Source organism: Acanthopagrus latus, chromosome 5 (genome assembly GCF_904848185.1).
Source record: "Acanthopagrus latus isolate v.2019 chromosome 5, fAcaLat1.1, whole genome shotgun sequence".
NCBI classification, from domain to species: Eukaryota; Metazoa; Chordata; class Actinopteri; order Spariformes; family Sparidae; genus Acanthopagrus; species Acanthopagrus latus.
The window spans coordinates 8974400-8997479 of record NC_051043.1 but is presented as its reverse complement, the minus strand read 5'-3'; the positions used below and the strand labels follow the sequence as shown (position 1 = coordinate 8997479).

Below are 23080 nucleotides of genomic sequence, written 5' to 3'. Positions count from 1 at the left end.
ATTTTGCACCTATTTTGTTATTTATTTTTTTATTTGTGCTCTCAACATCACTGAAAATGAGGGCTTGCCCTCAATGATTTTTTCGAGATTTAAACAAAGGTTGAATTGAATTGAGAATTGAGGAATCAATAAGCACAGTCTGAACCTGAGTCATTACAATCTAAACAATACCCAACCCAAACCGTAATATTGAATATTTATGGGGTCTAGCAAGTGGAAGCATATGTGATGGCAGGAGAACATGCTGCATGTAAAGATAAAAGAGGATGGATTCTGGAGAGGAGAGGAGAGGAGAGGTTGAAAAAAAGAAGCCTGATTCCAGCTGGAGTGTCCGCTCAGGCTGTCTATAGATTTGTCAAGACAAGTGTCAGGACAAGTGCACCTCTGTGCTTACCTGTAATGGCACAGGGGCAGGGGGGCGGGACGGGCTATTTCAATTCAGCAAGAGTGTGTCTGAGTAGGTCTAAGTGTTAGTGTGTGTGTGTGCGTGTGATTGCATGTGTGTATAGAATTGTAAGACAAGAGAAAGAGAGTGATGAAGAAAGGCAAAGAAAGAGTGAAAACAAGCGTAGAGAGAGCTCCTGGACAAAAGGTGGAGGCGCACAGTACAAAGATGACCACATTAGAATATGAATCCAGAACTCTTGGCACTTAAAGAGCCCATAAAGTCAAGTGTCAACTATTATGTGTCATCAGTGGCGACACAGGGTCACTGAGCAGGACGAATGAGGTCAGCAGCGGTGCTCACCCTCACTCTCAACATGCACCATTAAACAGTCCCACAGTGTACAGAAAGGACGAGCTGTCATTTGGGTGGAAAAAAAAAGGCTCTGCGCTGACAAGAACATCTATCCAGCTTTTAACACAGGACTTTCTCCTGCAGGAAACACCGTCTATGATATTCAATTAGGCGAGCAGAGTCAATATTTGCATAGACGCATTCATCTGATGATATGGCATTTTACATATTATGTGACATGCGCATTAAGGGCGGCAACATTCACAGATGTACCTCATTTCCTCCGATTAACTATCAAACAGGTACAAATAAAACACGCAGGCAACAAGCTGAATGTATAAAATGCTTCAGTTGTTTGCTGCTAAACCAGCTCTGTAATTACCTGAAGGATGTTTTAATTGTCGCATGTTCTACTCTTAATATTAGTCAACGCTTTAGCAGCTCTCCAAGTGAGATTGATTGGATAAATCAGTCGGAATTACGGGGAAACAGGAGGCCTGCCAATCAGCGGTGTGTGAGTACGTTTGTGTGTTTTTCCGGCGTGTGTGCGGCTGGGGACGTGCCAGCGCTCGAGCACATGTACATGGTTGTTGGGATGTGTGCCTATCGATGTTTGTGTGTGCGTGAAAGTATATAGGGCTGACAGCTGGGCTTGTTCAAAAGGCTTACCGAGCATTCTGCCTGTTTGGGAAGCAACAAGCGCGCAGTCTATCTGAACAGGGATCTAAAACCTGTGTCAACAGCATAGTACAACTGGTGTAAACAGCCACTGAGTCAACATGCTATCATTCACATACCAATGGAGGAGCAGCTCTGATGTAGTTTAGCGTAATATGCTGCAGAATTAGACATAAAAAGATGTGAAAGATTTTTACTAGCCACGGGTCAAAAAGAGAGAGTTAATGAAGACATCAGTTTGGCAGCAGAGTCAAGAAACATGAGAGAGACAGTGTTTGTGTGTATGCATGAGCATGCTTCCATGTGTGTTTGCCTGCGCATAATGCTGGTGTGTGTGTGTGTGTGCGTGTGTGCGTGTGTCCGTACGTGTGCGAAGGTACTGTGTTTGCTCTTGGCGTGCGCCCGATGCCAATGTGTGTACACGGGTTTGACACCGCGCTGTGTGTGTGCAGACGCGTGTGTCAGTCCATCAGCATGTCGGCGTCACAGCCCTTCACTAAGTCCCAGATTAACAGTGACAGGCAGAGATCCCTCTAATTATCTCTTCCTGGACCACATGCAAATGGCAGAGCCGCGCGGAGAGCAGCGATTGGCTGGGGCAGCCTGAGCGCCGCCGCCGGGCTAATGAGCCTGGCGACAGGATACAACCTCGTGATGTACCACCAAAACAAACCCTCACTGTCACACAGCTTCAGACGGGAGCGCACACACACACACACACACACAGACACACACACAGACATTCAGCTGATGCTCTGTTTGAGAGTGACTTACACTGAACGGATATAAAGACTTCCCAAAATCTTATACAAATACTTGATAATGATATTTGGCTGCCGCGAGATAATACAATTAAGCTCCTGCACTAATTTTTTTTTTTTACAAGGGCACGATCTATAAATTCCTGTGCTACAGTGATGCACCAACACAAACATATACAAATACATCCAAGATTGTTGATGCATGTGTCAAGCGAGGAAAACTCATTCAATATGTAGCAACATCACCACCACCACTATGAATGTATGCAGCACAGCTCTTCTTGACTGCAGTATTGACTCGGTATTATTAGGTTTTTTCCACTCAACATTGGGTTTAACAGTATAATCCTTCAACACACTCATCAAACATACTCTGCAAGCTAAAAGCCTAACTCAGTGTCACCTCCAGAGAGTTTGAATAAAGATGGCACATGGCACGGAGTAGCAAGGAAAAAGAAGAAGAAGAACACAATGATGGTCTGGAACAGACGGTCACAGTCTGGCTCGTGACAATGGACTGCTGCAGTCAGCTAAAAAGTCAACTCAGTAAATCAGCAGGAAACATGGCAACGGCGTCAAACAGTCCGTCCTGTTTTTAACTGAGTCCCAGTCCATCTAAACTGGTTGACAAAACCAGTTCCAGGGGCGAAATTTGGAATTATTCTTCTGACGGAGCTGACAAAAACAAATACCCAGTGGACAAAGAAGAATTTCTGAGAAAAAGTTGCAGCAAAGTAAGGCGTGGTAACAAAATACCTGAAAGTTACAAGTGTGACATCGATTTTTTTTGAATTTTACCACAAATGGCAAGGCTAAATTTTAAGTAGGCTACACAAAAGATGACAGAACAGGATCTCAATTCACTTCACTTTAACCTCAACACGGACCCCTCCTTCAGTGGGCCGCCTCGATTCTTTTCTTTCAGATTTTTACCTGGGAAAAAACAAGGCTGCTGTTGACAAAAAAAAAGAAGTGTCAAATAGGCCACAAAGATAGTGAATCACAGCTCATTTAATATTTACTAAAACCTGGTTTAAATAGCTACTCACAAGGTCTTCGTAGTAAAAGAAAAAGTGATCTTACAAGGAGAGTAGATCAGCTTTGTGAGGCTCCAACTGCACTGGTGTCATCCTCAAAACTCTGGCAATGTAACAACAGAAATTCCTCCCCTGCACCACAATTACTGAGGACAAAAGAATAGCTTTCTATTGCTGTGTGGAGTACTGTCTTTATTTTTGTACCATCAAATACCCCAGTGTATTTGAGGAGCCTTGGGACTTGCCATTTTTAATCAGGAACGGGTGGCTTTGTTTTGTCCCTGTTCCATCCAGCATCTCTCTCCAAACTTGGAGGGCTTTGCAGTAGATTAAGTGGCATTTTCATTTAGCGCTGGTGTTACAGAGCCTCTCCAACTATTTACCCATCCAAGGTTGAAAGTTGGAACAATCAGAGGTGCTATTTATGTTATGAAATTATTCATAAAATCGCAATAGTTGTGAAAAAGAGGTCAGGTTAAACTGCAGGAGAGTTCACAATACACAAGGGGAAACCAGATAATCCCATTGAGAAGATTGCCTTGTGGCATAAGCACTGTGCACTGACAATTCTGTTAGTGAATAGTGATATTATTGCCACTATTGTTAACAATTCAAACCCTTTGGGAGTGGAGATTACAGCAGTGAAATGGTTAGAATATGATATGTGATATAATAGCCAGAAAGAGATGGAAAAACTCATTTTCACATGAGTGCATTTCCATGAAGGAGGCATCCACGTTTACCCCAGAATGTACCCCTGAGTGTTCTGTACAGTGAAAATAACAGGTGAGGAAATGTTCTGTCAGCGTAGATTGCTGGACACAGTATGTATTGACGTGCCTGTCATATCCATGATTCAAATTTAACTCAAACGTATTCCTGGGCTGGACCGAAGCAAAATTCTCACTGAATGACCAAATTATTTAGGATTACTTTGGTTACAAAACATTCTGGATAGCCAAAGCTGGAGAAAAAGATAATGTTTAACTCCTGACGACCCTGGGATTATCCTTTGGTTTGGTTGGTGTGTGTCTTTTTTTCCTCCGTTATGTTATGGTACGTGTGCACAGGATCCATCATTTCCACGCTTCCCATTCACTGTCTACGCAAGCAACCGTGCAATGCATTCTTTTGCGAAAGGGGGTGTAAATCAGGTGCAAGCAGTGAGGGGGTTTTTTGTGGTTGTCAGATGGTTTTGCCTGTTTTACGTGAAGAATGCAAAGCTGGGAAGCATTGTGTTGCCCTCGAGTCAAATGACGCCCCTGTGGACACACACCTTTGGGTTCTGTTGCGGGGTGCTTGTAGGCAGGATGAAGGCCAAGCTCATCAGAGATGAGGCACAACTGTTACACATGGCTTACCTGTATTTAAGCTACCACTCCTCCACCATGCCCGACCCCACTGACTTTCCAGCTCTCCAAATGCATATAATCTATTGATTCCTATTTTTACACACACCCCACGACACACTCACCCACTCACAGCTGATCCTACCGATATAACTGATTTCTACATTTATGCTTATCTGCGGCTCAACCAAACAGAAGCCCTTCAAGGTGACGCTTTGTGTGAGCCAGCTTGTAACAAATTGCGCTATACGCCAAAGTACAGTCGGCTGTAAGGAGAGCGAACGGGGCAACGTGCAGTAATGACTGATGCCTCGTGTCCCTAGGATGGCTTGACCATGACCACTCTGCGAGAAGATAGATTTGCCTCGACCCCGCAGATCGTTTTTAGAGGGACAAGACAAATATTTCAGATGTATCACACCGAGGCATCACGCTGGAGGTGAGAGGAGGTAAAGGCAGACTGAGAGATAAATACAACAGAGGGGAAAGGGAGAGAGGGGGGTGAGGAAAAGTGTGGCCTGCCTGCCTGCCTGGCTGACAGTTGACTCTGTTGGATGTGACTTTCACAGTCTGCTGGCGGTTTGTGTGGAAGCCATCACATCTGTGACTGGCCGTTTGATTAATGAGCCTCTCAGCTTGTCTGTGCAGTTTGAGGAGGGGCCACGGCCTTATCCCAGGCATCACTGATTTATTCGCCTTTGGAGCAAACCTCAAAATATCACACACACCGAAATATAAGAGCGAACATTCACGCACACGCAGGCAGACACATGTACGCCCTCCATGATATGCATACAGTATACAAGCTGGTGCAGTGCAGATGAACACGCGCGCAGACAGGCAAGGGAGCAGGCTCATGCGCACAAGCTCGTCGCTCTCCTCCGCCACCTGCTTACGGCTAATGAAAACCTCAATGTGTCAGCGCTGTCCAGGGGTAGCGAAGACAAAACACACCATGTAAAACCAAGCAGACAAAAGATGTATTCTGTCTCCACCAACACAAACTCCCATCCCGAGCTGTCAGTCAGCGGAGGGGACACACACAAGGGGATCGACGAGAGAAGAAAGAAGCCCTTCCTCAATGACACATCACACTCTCCTGATTTTCAAAAGTGACAAGTCTTTTGAATTTCTGGCCTCGCAAGACGGCGAGTCTGATGATGGCTTGAGAGCGTTTCTTCTTGTTTCTTTGGCAGCGGCAGCCATGAAATGTCACTCTGGCTAACCTTGAAGCTCTTTCCTCCTGTGTTAGTTACTGCCTCCAAGAACAGGGCGACCCACCGCTCAAAATGGTATGGTAACATCGCCCTTTAAGTCTGATAAATGATTCCAGAAATACTTCCAGGTACAAAAATGTGCATTAGCATGTGCATACCCTTACACAGGCACGTGCATGCACTCTCGCACACATACACACAAGCCCTGCCAACCGCAAGCACACACTCCCTCATTCCCTGAAGCGTAAAGTAAGACCATTAATCCAGACACACTGAGATCCAGCTTCTCCCCAGGTTGATCAGCGTCCGTGGAGGAAGACGAACATTCTGACATATTTGTTTTTATTTTATTCCCTGAGAAAAAGGCCCGCCATATGGCAGAGCCCGGGAACAGATGGCGATTGCCCACTTCCTGAAAGCACAAGCGTCTATTGCCGCAATTTAAGGAGCCGCTCAAGCAAGAGAATGCCACCGACTGGCATTTTTCCACAAACTGCTATTGTTATGGACCTGAGGGGTAAAAAGCAACAATAAGACAATGCAGGGGAAATGCTTTAGTGTTCAGTAGTTACAGTGTAGCTTACCACATTAAGCTACCAAATCTGTGGGTCAATGCTGCAAGTGCTTTCTTGCTGTCAGTGTGTTAGATAAAAACATGAGTGAGGGTGCTTAGTCAGAATATTAGCAGTGTAAAAAGCACAATCCACAGCAAAACTTTAAAAGGACCGGTGGCAATTGTATGAGGCATTGTGCCAGGAAGGTTTTACGAAACTGTCCCCCGACCAGTGTTGTCGTTGTAAGCATGAATGTCCTTGGATGATGCGAGGTCCTTATGATGGAGTGGAGGAGCTGCCCTGTGACACATGAAGCGTCATCTCTCATACTTGGCTACCTCTTATCAACCAGGTCAGAGGACCTTCTCTGACACAAGAAAAGTGTCTCAAGAAGTCACCTTGGCAGATGACTGTATCATTTTTTTCAGCGTTTTATTTAATTGTATCCTATTCTTTGGATGTAAAAGAAGAACGATGTAAACACTTCAGCTCATACAGGTCATGAAACAAAATTAGAGATTCAAAATTAGGAATAGAAGGGCCTTCGGTGCTTCCTTTAATGCCGACTACAAAAGAGTTGAGCTGCGTTTGAGTGTTTCGTACAAAAATATGCTGTGACGGATTTGTTCACCATAGAAAGGAGAAATTCCAAGACGGACCAAGGACAAAGCAGTTATCAATTCATAGATAACAAGTTGAAGAGAAGCTGTTCAGTATCAGGTGTATTAGTGACTACTTTTACAGTCACAGTTTACTTTTTTTTTTTTCTACAGGGCAGCTCATAACTTGAGGTCAGGGAGTGAGGCAATGTGGACATTTTAATCAGTAGATCATGACAATTAACACAAACCATGGGTGCGCAAGTTGTTCAAGGTGAAATGTTAAGTGCGAATCAAATCTCGATATGTAATGTCATTGACTTTGAAAATGTATAAAAGGAACTCTTCTTTTATGCAGCTAGAGACTTGTAATGAAGGAAATGAGAGAATACACGTAAGAAGGGTTGATCTAAACCTCAGATGTACTGTAGTGCTACTGAGGCCTGCGCATGAACCTTGATTATTGAATACAGTATGATGTGGTCTTTCTGCAGCATAACTCTTTAATTCAACAGTACATTAGTGTTTTGCACAGTGTGAAGACTAACTGATATGATTTAAGTTTAATTTCATAATACATGGCTTGGGGTTTTGGTCATGTTTTACTTTCCACTTCCTGTCTTTGTCTTTCTCCCTGCTCTTTTTTAATGTTTTTCATTTGATCATTAGCCCTTGTGTATTTAAGCTCTGTGTTTTTACTTCATTGTTTTGTCTGCTTTTTTATCCTGCATCTCCTGTCTTCCTGTGCCTGTTCCCAGCTCCTTGTGTGTCCTTTGCATTTCTGTTTTGTAAGATGTGGTTGTGGAAATATGACGCAAGAGGTGAGGGAACAGGAGCCCAAAAGTAAAAGTGTTCCAGGACATCTATAAGAAGAAAAGTTTTTGCCAACATGGGTAAAACTTGGAGACTCAGCCCTGCTTTTAGCCATCAGCTAACAGCCAATCTGCTTTCCTTCCAGTCAGTTGGTCCATCATCTAACCATCCATCTATTTCCATCTAAAAGACCAACAAACCAACAGGCTAGTTACAGGCTAGGCTAACCATTAAACCTCCTCAACCATTCCACTAATCACTGCTTCCTACATCCATTGTAACAACCAACCAATCATTACCTAACCAAGCCAGTTGACCTGTTAGTCAGCAATTTAGCCAGCATACAAGCAGGCTAAAATGTTAGCCCGCCCACAAGTCTATCTATCCATTTAAACTTCCTGCCTGCCAGGAAGCCAGGTCAACCAGTCAGCCAGCCAACCCTGGGGGTCCTCGGGTAGTATTAATCAGTCTGGTTTCTGCTGAAAAGCTCAATCTGCAGATGATGGATGAGCCATCGCGCAGAGGGAACAGAAGTGACAGGTGACAAAGAAGGACACACACACCTGTATAAATCCACTCTCCCTCCTGTCTGGCCCCGATGTTACACCATCAAGGTAGCAGGGTGAAAGCGTGTGTGTGTGTGTGTGTGTGTGTGTGTGTGTGTGTGTGTGTGTATTTATGTGTGTGCAAGCGCGCAAGTGTCTCAGCATGTGTCCTGCTCTGCTAATGAAGTCATCTGAACAGTGATTTAACAGCCCTGGTGTAAAAGCCTACCGCCCTTAACTCATAGCCTTGCTCCATTAGAATGTGATATAAACCCTGGGCACAATAACTGTCCTGCCACTGTAACAATATATAGGAGGCCAATGGGCCACGCTGCTAACTCACACAGTCCGGGAGTGGGAAAAAAATATTGGTTGTATACAGGGGAGGGAAGTCATTCAAGGAGACTAAAACTTATAAGATGGAACATCTAGAACATCACAAGGTCTCAGTGATAGGTGTTTTTGAGCAGTATAAGACAACATCATTACTATTAATTCTGTCAAGTGTCTAAGATTATATCCTGTGGTTTGTCCAGCAACTGGAGGTGGTAAAAGAGTAATTGTTGTGCAGCCTTGGTGCAAAGAGCCGGGGGCACTCGAGTCTGCAGCTATGCAGAGAGCATTATCCTTATCTGCACTAACAAATGGATCAGTGGATCCGACATCAGTGCGCTTATCCCGTGAATGGTCTTCTATAGCTTGAGAGATATTTCTGAGTCGCAGATGGATCTGAGGAAAACTTTGACAGCTTACATGTCGCCAGCCGTGAAACTAACTTCCTGCTCTGTGCGAGTGTCTCAGGCAGAACCAAAGCCATTCTCCAAATCCTCCATGAAATCTGCTTCTCTGGCCCAACAAAGAGAGGCTAATGAGGCAAATGGCAGAATCTCAGACACTCTGATACTGTGAGATTAGGGTGAATTATATAACCTTTACCCCCCCCCCATCGTTCCTCATACATTTTGGCGTCTTGTCAGTATTGACTCCTCTATCTCTCTCCATGTCACTCACAATCTCAAACTGCCAGTCCAATCTCTCTCTCTCTCTTCCTATCTGACTTCATATCAACTTCATTCACTTTCTATTCATGAATGCCCCAACGCTAATTTGGCTCAGTCAAGCAATGACAGTATCTGTTTTAACATGCAACAAAGCAGCGTACAAGGGGAGGAAGAATGGAGTGTGTGTGTGTGTGTGTGTGTGTGTATGTGTGCGTGCGTGCGTGGGAAGAGGGGGTAGAGGCGTGAAGGCGACAAAGCTCGTCACAGCGCTGCACAGAGCCGCGTACTTCACCCTTATTAGACCCGTGTCCTTGGCAGATGCAGAGCTTGCCCTTTGTTAGAAAGGTGTGTGTGTGTGTGTGTTACAATGGCGGTGATTTAGAATGGATTGGGCGTAGGCGTGGAGACAAGGTGCAGTAGCCCCATGGCTCCCTGATAGCTGGCAGCGTGACAGCTGTGAATGGAGAACAGGGAACAGCCTGAAGTATTGCCATCTAATATGTGTCACATACCTGCATAAATATTTATGCCCGTTGGAGAGCAGAAGGGGGGGGGGAGGACAGGACAGGAGAGGTGGACTTTGGCAAAAAAAACTCTTCAATCAGGTGACACCAAGATCTGAGCCGGACACTCTTTTTCCATCTCTGACGAACTTTCTGGTCATTTCAAGGCCTCAAAGTACCCTAAGAGCGCAAAATTTGCAATCATTTTGCTCATGAAGGCAGTCAGTCACACACATGCATGGACATTAACGAAGACGGCATTCCATGTTTCAACACACACAGTGTATTACAGCACTCCAGCATCCTTTTCCAAAGACTTCTTTCCACAGCTCTTGCTCCACTGTAGCAGCCACGGGAGCCCTTGGCCTTTGAACAAAGTAGAAGTTTGAACCTCTAATGAAGCGCAGCGAGGCTATATGATCCCCAATGACTGAAGCTTACGCCGAAGTTAAGTCAAAAGGGAATTTGGGGAGGGAAACTTGCCTCGGGAGTCCCAAGTGAATGGCTCATTTTGCACAGGTAAAGACACTACTGATGCAGCACATGCCTCAGCGGAGCAGGGCTTTTATTTCATCAAAAGACTACTCAAAAACAAAAACACCTGTGAGGATCATAATAAAAACATGAAAACCCCCAAAAACACGCTTGCGCCTTTCCATGTGCGCACACATCGCTGTCAGTGAACATGTGTAAGTGTAAGTGTGTAAGTGAAATGACTGTTTTACCTGTTGGCCAGCAGAGTTTTGAAGGTGACCTGACTCATGCCCTGATAGGCTGGCAGCAGCATCGGCCAGTCCCATGCCCAGTCGACCACGGCACTCTGTTGATGTATGAGGATAGCGTATTGTTAGTTATTAATCAGGGTTAATACCATCAGTGCATTACCGCTCCAGCTGGGACCCACTAACAAAGGAGGAGGGGGGTCCCCAGCGCAGGCTACCGACACCAGGCGATCAATCATGTCCGCACAAGAAGGTTTTTATTCCAATAAGACAGCAATTAATTTATAAATCCATTTGGGGGGATGTAGCCATCATTTATAGAAAGATAAATCAATTTTGGGAGGGAGTCGTTACTCTTCTGACTGCGCTGCTTTTTTTCTTACCATCTTCAATGGCATCCCGCCAACCCCCCCCCATCCCAGCTCTCTCTCTCTCTCCATCTCTCTGTCTCACTCTCTCTTTTTCTTAAAACACACACACACACACACACACACACACACACACACACACACACACACAAACACACTTGGCACCAGCACCATATTGGGAAGGCAAATAAAAATCAGATTGCTTTGATTGCCAAAATGTCACTCTTAACTCCAGGCTGAGTTTTATTGACATAAGGAGGAGAACTCCACTCGTTCCCTCCATCCGTCCACCCCCGCCCCCTCTGCTCCTTCCTCACAGGTGATTGATGGATGTAACTCCTTTTTCCTCCTCCTCCCTCCATTTTATTTGACAAACAACACAGGCACCTGAAGCGGAGAAGGCATTTTAATCATTCTCTTAATAGGGTGTTTCTATGCAAAGCTATGCAGCCTCCTGTGATAAGCTGAAAAACAGGTCTTAGGATTAAAAATGTGTGCCAAAGACAATAGCGGCGACACTGCTACATTACAAAGGGGGTCACATATGTATGTATACATCTGATCCGTTTTTAAAAGTAAAAAGACGCACACACATGCCTGACTTGAGGAAATACCAGCCTTTGTTGATTGTTTTGTATGATACCAGCGGTACTTCCCTTGATAGTAGGAGGGAAATGGGGGAGAAAATCCGGCAACTCTTGCACTGAACTGACACTACCAGTAGTGACTTATCCCCTTTATGGAGAGAAAAAAAAAAATCTAACAATTAACTGAACATCATGGTGGCACTCCTGGGAATAACTTTGGGGTAAGAGGGTACACGGTTCAAAGCGCCAAAGAAGTGCACTTTAAAACTGCGCTCTCCTTTAACATTAAGAAACAGAAGCCTTCTCTTATCTTTTCACCTTTTCAGTGTTCTTTTCTTCCTGCCAGCCTAACTCCTGCCTGGAAGAGGCAGCGACCTATGGAGGATAGGAAAGCCGAGCCCCAGAAAAAGACCTGGCAGCTTCAGAGATTGCCACAGTATCCAGTTCACTAGAGACTCAAGCAGTTCCTAACCTTCAACATTAAGCTTCTGGCCTTGGGAGGAAGTTAAAAAACGACCCCGCCCTGCACATCACAAGCACACCCACACAGCACAAGTCTGAAGACGCGAAAGAAGCTCCAATAATCGCTGAAATATGAAAAGTCAATTTATGGGGTTAAAATAAAAGATAAATACATGATTTGCAACCAAAAAAAAGGAAAATAAGTTTTACAAACCTGATCCAGCTTTTTCCTGCCAATGTGGTCAAACTGGTGGAGCGGGTCGAAGCTGGATGTGTCCCCTTGACTCTCAGAGCAGAGGTCAAAGTTCACCAAGTGAGGAGGATTACTGGGCGAGTCTGCGCCTCCGCTTAGTTTATACATTAATAATTCCTGCAATCCGAGACGGACGGGGAGGGAGACGATGGAAACACAAGGGAAACAGAAAGGAAGAAGGCTGAAAAGTACATATCATGACTGACAGACTGACATAAAATATTCTATAAAGAAAAAGGTTGACCAACTATGAGACCGACAGAGAGAGGCCAAAAAGTTATTTACAAGTACACTAAACTTCCTCGAACTGAAATTTCAGCAGAACGGACACTCAGCACGCAGCATACTGACATCTGTAACATTGTTTTGCTCTTGCAAAATGTATTTTCTCTAGTTGTAAACTTCACATTCATTCCAATGCATCTGACCCAACGAAGGCACAAACTAATCAAGTTCAGCACTTTTTCCAGACAAGCACAGCAATGGGCAGAGCGGTCCCTCAATGATCAGCCTCACAGAAGTATAATTAATCAGAGCTGCTTAGAAGCAGTAATGAAAACACAGAACAAATACAGATATCTGCGGATGTAGCGAGAGAGAAACAGAGGGGGTTTTCAGCAGTGCACATTTGTTTCAATAACCTTTGCTGTGGTTGTTGTACAGGCGCCTTGCAAAATGTACAGCATGAAGCAATGGGTTTGTGTATGTCTCTGTCAGTGTGTGTACATGGGCATCCTCGTGTGAATCCACTATATTCCCATCCGTCAGCTTGACATGGCCTCCGAACCTCGTATCCCTCCGCCTCACCAGCGGCCCACTCTGTCCCTGACCTGTGTGTTCCTGCCTCGACCTTCGCCGGATAGAGATACTCGAGCTGCCAGGAGGGGAACTAGGAGCCCACTTGTGAATCCCATTCACACACAAGCACACACACACACACACACACACACACACACACACACACACACACACACACACACACACATATATACGTATACATATATAGTGCTTATGTTTGTATATTTGTGTTATTCCACATCATGTCCAACCAGACAGTCTATACAAGGGCCATGTCAGTAAGAATCAGATGAGCACCAACCAAACTTCTCCCAGCTGTTTAGCAAACACCTGTACAGTACATTCAGTATTAATGCTGTGCTGCGATGTCGTCCACTGTGCATTACATTCATTAAACAAGCATTTGAGGACTTTTTTCACATACTCCTGATGAGGGTGGAGCAACTAAAATGTCCACCCCTGCACAGAATATCGTACCGTATGTGCTGGTTGGTTAATCAGCTCTGCCAAGGTTATGTTTTCACCTATGTCCATATGTTGTTAGGTGGTTGGTTTGTAAGCAGGGCTACAAATGGTACCTACAAGTGAGTACAATCTGAAGATCCAAATAAAAATCCTGCTCTAGAGGATTTAAATATGTTTTATATGACCATGGATGAGGCTTTATTGAATTTAGGGGGACTGTCAGGCCTTGGGAGAGGTGTGCAGTACCACGCCAGTTGTCCTATGCATAGTTGAGAACAGGTTTTCCTGTACAATGCAATTATTACTTTTCCTTCCACTCTGAATGTCATTTATCAAGAAACACAAGGTTTAGAATATATTTAAAAAAAGAAAAGAATATATGAAACAATAAAAATGGTGCCAACATGCTCAGATTTTCACCTCTGTACAGAATATTGTGCATCACGCATATATGTTATTCTGTATGTATATTCATATAGTGCAAGTGCTTCTTTGTTGTTATTGCAAATGCTTATTCTGTGACGCAGTTTGCTTCTGATAGCACTCTGCAGGAGCAATTCTCCCATGCTACTTAAAAATGCACATGTAGTTGTACACTTTAATCTGAAGAAAAAGATCTTCATTGACTGACTATTATGCCTAAACAAAGTCTCTTTTTTTCATACCCAGACAGGCTAAATAAATAAAGGACAACACAATTTCATACTGCTTTATTCAATTTTTATAGTTGGCGAACCCTGCCACCTTTCTAGCTTCACACAGTGTTTTGAGGGTCTTCCTCTGAGGACAGCTTGTCTATTCACATCGAAAAAATACATATATTTAAGCTTGTATTATCACCTCATTAATATTGTTATTATTGAATGTTCTCCAAAACTTCATAGTGCCCCTTTAAAGAGCCATCCTGTCATAACCTATATCTCTCTTGATGTCAACAAGTTTCATGAGAATATAGATTTATATGCACCATACATCATTGAGTACCCATTCCGCAGCTCAAAGTCAAGATCAAAAACAAGATTACTCCTGTTTAAGCAACACTTGCCAAAACTAACAGTGTCCCACTAAAATAATGCGAATCAAATCAATTAACTTGTTCATCCCCCTTTTCAAAGGGCGTATGTTCACAATAGGAACCAATGGATGTGAGGCTGAGAATACTGAGAACGTAACCGTTCACTGTTGGATTTGGTCTTTTATTGGAATATATTGACTGTACAGCAACACACAAAAACACAGCATTTTACCAGCCTCAGCCTAGAATCAATAACCTCTGACATTGAAAGAGCCCTTGTGGTAAGAATATACTGTACAGATACATGTGATAGCACAGTGTATAGAGTGGCATATGTTGCTGTCTTTGTGATATATAGAGCAGCAGGAGTCTGTGAGATATAAATGTAGACGACTGTAGGTGGAGGATGATTCTGTTTGATTTTCACTCAAGGAAAGATGCCAACAGGACTAACTGAAGAGGTGTTGTGAGTCCAGTTATAACAACTTGAGCTGCCGCACATACCACTTCCTATGTACTGCTCTCTCTTACCTTAAAGCATTTGTTTTACCAACAATGTCTGTTTAGGAGAACATCACTAGACTCACCATATATCTTATATGCTGTATAAAATCACTTTAATTAACTTGTGCACTTTCTCGAGGACTACTTTTCGTTCTGTTAAACTTTTTTTTTCCTCTGAAGTGAATTTAGCTTAAATAAGTTTCACCTGAGTTCCAAAAAAAAGAATCTGCTCTTTCTCACTTAGATCTCCTCCAAAGAGCTCTATGATGAATGTCATAACTGCATGTGGCTCCCTCTCCTCTACATGTGGTGTGCGTATAACACAGGAAATCACTGTAGGTTTGCACCCTTGAGGTCACCTGAACAACAGAAGATCAGAACAAGCAGACTGCACATAAGCAGCAGCCCTCTTCCCTCCATCTCCCCCTCCTGAACAGCCTGCGGCCTCAGGCCAGCAGCCACCTAATTGCTGGGGAGAGGGAGTGCTTCCCTACCTCATTGCCTTGGATGATGTGATAGATCTGCCTCAGGTAGTCGCTGCCACCTGCTTTGTGGCAGACCTCCAGCAGCATCAGGCCTATTTTCTGCTCAGTCAGTTCAGCCGCAGCGACTCCGCTCTCCCGTCCTCGCTCAAATACGCTGAGAGAGAAACAGAGATGGGAAAGGGAGGAGATGGGAGTGAAAAGACAAAGAGAGAGGGAAAAAAAAAGAGTAGGGTAAGAGAAAGGAGAGGGAACAGGAAGAGGGAGGGTGTGGGCTTCTATCTCTACACCACCTCTGGCTGAAGAATTATTTTTTCTAGTTTCGAGAAGCATCTGTGATAAAATTTGGAGTTTGCTCTACCCAAGAAAATTAAGTGAAACTTGACTCCGGAGTTAAAAATTAATGATTTTTTTAGTTTTTAGAGAAATCATTCGTTCCGGAGGGCGAATAAATTTTAAATTCTTGGCAAGTAAAGAAATATCTTCGCTCCACTAAACTGTCTGGAAATCACGCGGCCTGTTCAAGGCTAACACTGCTGAAAAAGAGTGAAAAATACAGACAAATTATTGAGGGTCAGATAACAAAATAATTTTCACTGTTTTCATTACCATTCATGAGATACACGCAGGGCATTTAACCGAAGGATGCTGGTGCACTAAAAATGATTGGTGTGTGTGTTCTTAAGCGTGTACGTGTGTGTGTGTAATTGTGTGTCAAGGTCCTCATGCATGTACGGTCGCTAACCCTGGCAGACGCCCGCATCATTTTCCTGCCCTTCCTGTATGGATGGATATCACACCACCGTCCATCAAACCTTCTCCTTCACATACACTTCCTGTCATTGTTCTCCCTCTCTCTCCCTTCCTCTTTGTAATTATAAGGTGGCAGAAGCGGTGTCGCCTGTCAACCAGCCATTGGCTGCTTGACATTGAGAGTGGCAAAGGAAGAGGAGTCCCCTCTCGTCCATGTACATCCCCTCATTCTTTTGCCTGGCGGCCCGATGGTGGTGTTGTCGGCGTTGGTGGCTGTGCACCCGTGTCAGCACCTGCGCTGTATCCTTTCCTGTCCATCACTGTGCAGGTGAAGCAGATGATTGGATTCAGTCAGCGGGGTGATTAATGAGGGCCCCTCCGGATTTGGGACAGCCTATCAATCATGTCATTAGGGCCAATGTGCCCTGAAAGAGGCAGACCTCCGCCAAGGAATAACTGCATTCATCTTCATCTGTGTATGCATCCCGTCAGCCCAGCCAGGGTCACCATGATGGAGAACAATAATCTTCTCCTCTACAAATTACTTTGCAAAGACAAGGTGGGTGGCGTGGGTAGGGGGGTTACAGTTGGGAAAGGAAGGAGGGAAAGTGGGATGAGGGAACAGAGGTGGGAGGGTTCGTAAGGGGCAAATGCTCTTTTTTGAGGGGTTTACTCTGTGTGTGTGTGTGTGTGTGTGTGTGTGTGTGTGTGTGTGTGTGTGTGTGTGTGTGTGTGTGTGTGTGTGTGTGTGTGTGTGTGAGAGAGAGAGCGATGCCAGTGGGTGGAGTGCCAGTTGTTTTTGGAGTTTATTACACCCACCGCTCTCTCTCTTTCCGACACTGTATTCTGATTGTTTACAAGCCAGGCGTCACTTCCCTGTGAAGGTTAGTTTAATGAATAGTAATGATCCCACTGAATGCCTCCGACAGGTGATACATAATCACTCTTCTTTCACTTTTCCATTCAACCCCCCTCTCCACCCCTCCGCCGCCCTGTCTCTTCTGTTTTTTCCCATCCCCTCTTCCTGTCACTGAAAAAGGCAGCATTTCCTAGAACCAACCATAATCTACTCAGTGTTTTTATTTATTTCATTAAGTTTTGTTTTTTTTTTCTTTTTAATTGTACATGTCGCAATGTAGCGCTGAATCACCTTTTCATGAGGATGGATGCATCCAGAGTTTGTTATGATGAAGTGAGCGACCGGTGGCGCAATTTCTGGGAACGAGCTACAAAACACGCAGAGCCAAAGGTCGCGTATCTGCCCAAAGTGGAAGCTGTTTTCCCATCACTCCAGCCTGCAGTCCACTCAGTCAGACGCCATGTCCATCATTTACCACAACAAACACGACTGAGAATCATTGATCTTTCTCATGACGCTCGCCAATGAAAAATGATCTCGATGATACAATACATCAGAATTGAAATGCTCAATTAAAAAAGCATATCTAAACTGCATTCTTTTTCATTGTTTTGTTCAGTTTCTTTATTGAATGTCAAGCAGCTGAATACACCATCAGTCAGTTCATCAGACTATCAGCCTTCAACCTTATCTTACCACTGATAAATCACTGGAATTATGTATCAGGGAATTCATTTTATAAAAAGCGTTTTTACGATCAAAATGATCAGATTTAAATGATCTCATTTCTTGTTAGAGGTGCTGATGAATCATCAATACCAACTGAGACTAATGATGGATATGCATATCTAGCACTTTCATGAAAAACATCATTATATTATCTACATCAATATCCATCTGACCTTGACTTCTTGCTAAATTCCCGGCAGTTGACCTCTCACCTGTCTGAGCAGAGCTTGCGTGCCTTCTGCAGCTGCATGTTCATCCACTTGGGTCTTTTTTCCTCCAGAGTCTGCAGCACTTTGTGCATTGTGGGTTTAGGAACACCCTGTCAGATGAACAGCAGACCACTGGATTTATTAGAAAGTCAGATGGTTGATGGTGGATTTAATGGCACAAGTTTAATCAACCTTAAATATAATGAAGTAATTGTATCGGAAACATATATATATATATATATATATATATATATATATATATATATATATATATATATATATATATATATATATATATATTTAAATATATCCATTTAAACAAATGACACTACAGCAGCCTGGCATAATGCTCTGGCTACCTTAAAGCATCATTGATGCAATTGTTATGACATTAATGTTAGCCCTTACCTTCTGTTGAATGCCCATGGTGGCCTGTAGGCACTCAGCCAGCAGGGACAGCGGCTCCTTTGCCCCACGGTCCAGGGCCAGGCCACTGATCTGTTCTATTGTGTGTGGGTCCTCCAGGCCCTGGATCAGACAGCCAAGCAGTGCCCAGAGTAACAAGCCCACTAAGCGCAGCTGCCGGGAATGCTGGGAGAGTTGCTTCTCTGCCACTTGGAAGAGGTAGCGAATGGGAAGAGGCACGGATGCTACGGCCAAGGGCAGGTTGGTGAAAATGAAGGACAAGGCTTGAATAGTTAAGGATATGACAGCTGGAAAGAAAGAAAGAAAGAAAGAAAGAAAGAAAGAAAGAAAGAAAGAAAGAAAGAAAGAAAGAAAGAAAGAAAGAAAGAAATGTTAGTTTTGGAAAAAAAAACAATATAGCTCACTATTTGAGTTAAAACCCAGTCTGTGCATACTCTTTGTAGCAGGCTCTTTTCCCTTTGCTTCTAGTGGTGTGTAGTTCCACTCCTTCGGTATTTTGGCCAGGACACTCTCCGGTACATTCTGCTTGAAAAGGGCTCCACTGGGCTCTTCGGTGGCCTGCCAACCCATCACCATGGACACCAGGTGTACCAAGAGGCTGTTGGTAGACTTGGTGACTATCGCCCGGACACAGCTGACCACAGCAGGTACCGTCTGTGTTGTATCTGACAAAGGAGGTAAATGAATGCAGCAGTTAAGAAGGGTGACTGGTAGAATATGAAATTGAAAACATAAGGCCTTACCAATTCTGTGTATCACACATGGTGCCATACGGACACACTCTTTACAACAGGGTTATGAAATCTCTGGGGATTATTAAAATGTGTGTTTATACATTTTTCTTGTGTTGTAACACTATATTATACATACTGGGCAAACACTTTTCCAACTTATCCTCATAAAGTTCTCCTGCTTCAAAATGTTTTGTTAGAGTAGCAACTATCTCCTTGTTATGTGCTGCACTCTCCACTGTTCTTGAAATGTAACATACTGGCTAATCTAAGTGAAGCATATGAGCACAGATGGATCTCTAAGTTTCAAAAACTTAGTTATTTGTAATTCTAAAGTTAATTTTCACAAAACTAGACTGTTTAGAATAACTAAAAAAAAAACAAAAAAAAAACACATTACCTACTTACTCCCAGGAAAGTGCTCATTAAAATATTGTGGAGTCCATTTATGGAAAACAAACCTGTACTTGGTATCTGACCGTGAGTTTGAAGATTTTGCAAATGACTAATCTGGGTTATGTCTATTTTTCTGATGTTATTTATAGCTGTATTGTGAATAAAATAAATGTAAGTAATCATAACTGATAATATATGATGTAAATGTATGTTTTATTTTGAGATGCTATTTCAAATGTATACATATACATGCATGCTTTGTTTTTTTTCTCTTTGTATGAGGTAGGTATTTCCTATAAGCCCATTATGGGTTTCTACCTTACATGCACATTTATTTTACTTTTGTTGATTGTCTTTAATTTATTGTTTTATAAAACTTTTTAAAAAGTGCAAATAAACAGAACTAAAACCAAGTGAAGGACAAAGCCAGGCTACAGCATGCCGGTATAAAATTTCAGGTTGAGTAACAAATTTATTCTAACAGTTGGACTAAATTCACTGTGATACAGTACAGTTTGTGTAGTTGTATCCTGCAAAGGCACACGTGCCCGTTTCAAAATTGAGACCACCAACACAAAGAGTTCATAGAAATCTGCTGGTTAAGAAAAAAAAAAAAAATGCCCAGTTGAATTCAGCATTTAATGAGCAGACACTGTGCCTGCTGTGGAAAAAGAGAAGAAAAAAAAGAAAGAAAGAAAGTGATTTTATGTATTTTAAAAGTAGACATGCACCACAGAGAAGTCTCTTAATGCAAAATAAAATTTAAACCCCCACCTTTGTGCAAGAGCATTTAATACTACTCTATTCAAATACTGTTCCATTACTGTACTGTGATTTCAATCATGAAAGGTTTTGGACTTCTACTTTAAAAATGAACGGTTGATAACATTTCAAGATTGCTGCCAAATTAGAGTGGGTTACATTTCCTATTATGTGTATTGTGCGATTGGGCTTTTCAAAAAAGAAATAACCCTTTAATCATAATAGCACATTCAGTCCGTGTCAGAAATAACTGTGCTTTTCAAAATAGAGAGACATTAATAGCTTGCACATCCGCAAGAGCGCAAGGGTATTCTGTGAAAATGTCTGCACTAAAAGGAAGTAATGTCAAGTAAAATTCAGATGTTCTCAATCAAACCCAGGTGGCCTGACAGTAGAAAGTCTTGCTGGCTTGTCCTCTTGCGCTGCCCTTTCATATGCCGCTAATATTGATAGCAGAGCAGCTACAGCATGAAGTTGTACGGCACCCATAAACTTCCTACAGCGTCGGCTGTAAAACCAAAGGCTACAGCCAAGAGATATAGTGCCGTGACGCCACTGGCAGTGCACCGAACTCTCTGGGGGACGCCTAACAAATGTGTGACCTCAGACCCACAGAAAGAGAGGAGAGCGGAACAGAAAATGATATAGCTTTTCGAAGTAGGAGCGCGCTGTGGCAGGTGAGACCTAGACCTATTTTTCAAAGTCACTTGGTTCTCAGACTTCATACCGCCCGCTACCGTATTGACTGGTGTATTGATTCGAAACAACCCGCTACTGTGTGATGAAACATCAGTGTAAGTGGGGAAAGAGTGTAATCTATGAAAGTTAACTCAGTGAACAGTTTAAATAGAAATGAGGACACTGGGGGTATCCTGTAACCAAAATTATAATACAAAGATTTGGCACAGTCCAATAATTAAACTAATTACCCTGTGAGGATAAATGATGATTGGATGACATTGAGAATTCCTCTCTGGCTTACTCTATCTCTTTTTCGTTCTTTCCCTCTGTCGACCCCTCCCCTGCTCCGTCTCCATCCAAACACTCTTCTCCAATCACCCTAATTTATGCTACAATAATTACCACTCACCCAGGATATAAAAATCACCACCAAAAATGCTCAATACTCCACAGGAGTTCTGATTAAGCTCTGTATCAAAGCTCGCTCCGGAGAGAGGCGGCAAAAAAGAAAGAGTTGGGGAGTGGTTACAGTCACTGTAAGAGCATATTAAAGTCATGCTTCAGCTCACATGCATGCACTGTCAACACCAGAGCTTAGGAGAAAATTAACTTATTCTTTTCTGGGAAGATTTAGGCCTTTAATTTAGGAACATATCTAACACATTCTGAAATAAACTCTCTACACAAACATTTGCTGTTGTCCAAGGATGTTGCATGTCTATATCTCAAGAGCTGATCACTTTAACTTTAAACTTAACTGTATTCCAGTTTAAAGTAAAATCATAATTGGACTTCACTATTTCATTGCCACTTGATTTTATGTATACAAGAGATGGATAATACAGTATTCTGAATTATAAACCAAGCTAAGATAAAGTGCAATCAAAATATGAAAAAGTAAAACATTCTTTACAAATTAACACTGAGTATCAATTCAATAAATATGAGCTGCACTGTTGTTATGTGTACTAACTGTCACATTAAATGCTTATTAGCCATCTTTCACATCAGGAGGTGGAGGAGACGATGGACTTCAAGCAGCAATGGTTGAGGAGGGGGGCCTCCGCAAAACATTCCAATGGGTCGCTGTAGCAGTGTGAGCAAAAGTAATGATATTATAATTGATATAAATATGAATGAAATCATGAGATCTCACTATTAAAGCAACCCATTTGAATGTTTTGCACACGCCGTAGGCCCCCTTTAACCCTCCATGTTTAAAGTCCCTGTTAAAGCCAATAAGGCAGCCGACCACAGTTTGAGTCACACATTTTCAAGGACACCTCGGGATATGGCCATCCATTTGTGTGGCATCATAAACCAGTTGTAATTAAGGGAAATCTACAAATATTTGCAGCTGTTTTTGTGGCAACCAAAACCCGACGATCTTGATCTGTGATCGTAGCTTTCAAAACAGGTATTATTAAGGCAAACCACAATGTTTTCCTAACTCTGTCCAAGCGGTTTCTGTGCCTAAACCTAAGCATAGCATAAGAACAGCCTTGTGGAGAGAGAGAAATCCAAAATTCAACCTCAAAAAATTAGTTTGGTGAAAACAGCACTTAAGCTTCTAGTAACTCACCACATATTAACCTCTACCAAATATGTCATGATGACCCCTGAACTACAAGATTATACAAAAGCTTGTTGATCCATTACCTGCCAGTGTGTACAGATGTTCCCATATCTGTGCCCTTTCCAGGTATGTTTGAAGGGCCTGAGTCAAGGCCTTGGGAACATTGTTCAGGCAACTGAAAAGATTGAACAATGCAACTATGAAGTCATCTCCTGCCTTGCAGCTCTCTGCAGACATTTCTAAGGAGCTCTCCTGGCAAATATCTGGAAAAAAAAAAAAAAAAACAAAAAACATGGACTCAGTGAGTCAGTGGGATACATCTGCACACAATACAGATAAATGTGTGGGTATTCAAAATGTCACAGAATTTCTGAAACCTTGACACATGCAGACAAACAACAGCATACACAAAGACATGAAAAGCCTTGCTCATATGCTCGAATACTGTATATACATTCAGTTCGAGGTGTGTAGGTGAGTGTAAAATCTGACTGTTTTTTGAATTT

At 42.9% G+C, this 23080-nt stretch overlaps 1 protein-coding gene across 10 annotated transcripts in view; it reads right to left on the bottom strand.

The window, feature by feature from the left end:
- Positions 1 to 23080, bottom strand: part of kiaa0825 (KIAA0825 ortholog) — a 128616-nt gene that overhangs the window by 58848 nt on the left and 46688 nt on the right. For 5 of the 10 annotated variants that reach the window (XM_037097174.1, XM_037097173.1, XM_037097175.1 and 2 more), the window contains exons 16-23: positions 22658 to 22837; positions 18863 to 19093; positions 18411 to 18715; positions 18006 to 18112; positions 15465 to 15609; positions 12915 to 13088; positions 12150 to 12305; positions 10522 to 10616 (exon numbers count right to left, since the gene is read on the bottom strand). In XM_037097174.1, coding sequence (XP_036953069.1) covers positions 10522 to 10616; positions 12150 to 12305; positions 12915 to 13088; positions 15465 to 15609; positions 18006 to 18112; positions 18411 to 18715; positions 18863 to 19093; positions 22658 to 22837 — 1393 coding nt within the window. Of the gene's footprint in view, positions 1 to 9873; positions 9977 to 10521; positions 10617 to 12149; positions 12306 to 12914; positions 13089 to 14331; positions 15330 to 15464; positions 15610 to 18005; positions 18113 to 18410; positions 18716 to 18862; positions 19094 to 22657; positions 22838 to 23080 lie in introns of those variants that run through there. The other 5 variants (XM_037097179.1, XM_037097178.1, XM_037097183.1 and 2 more) reach the window with 5 other exon arrangements.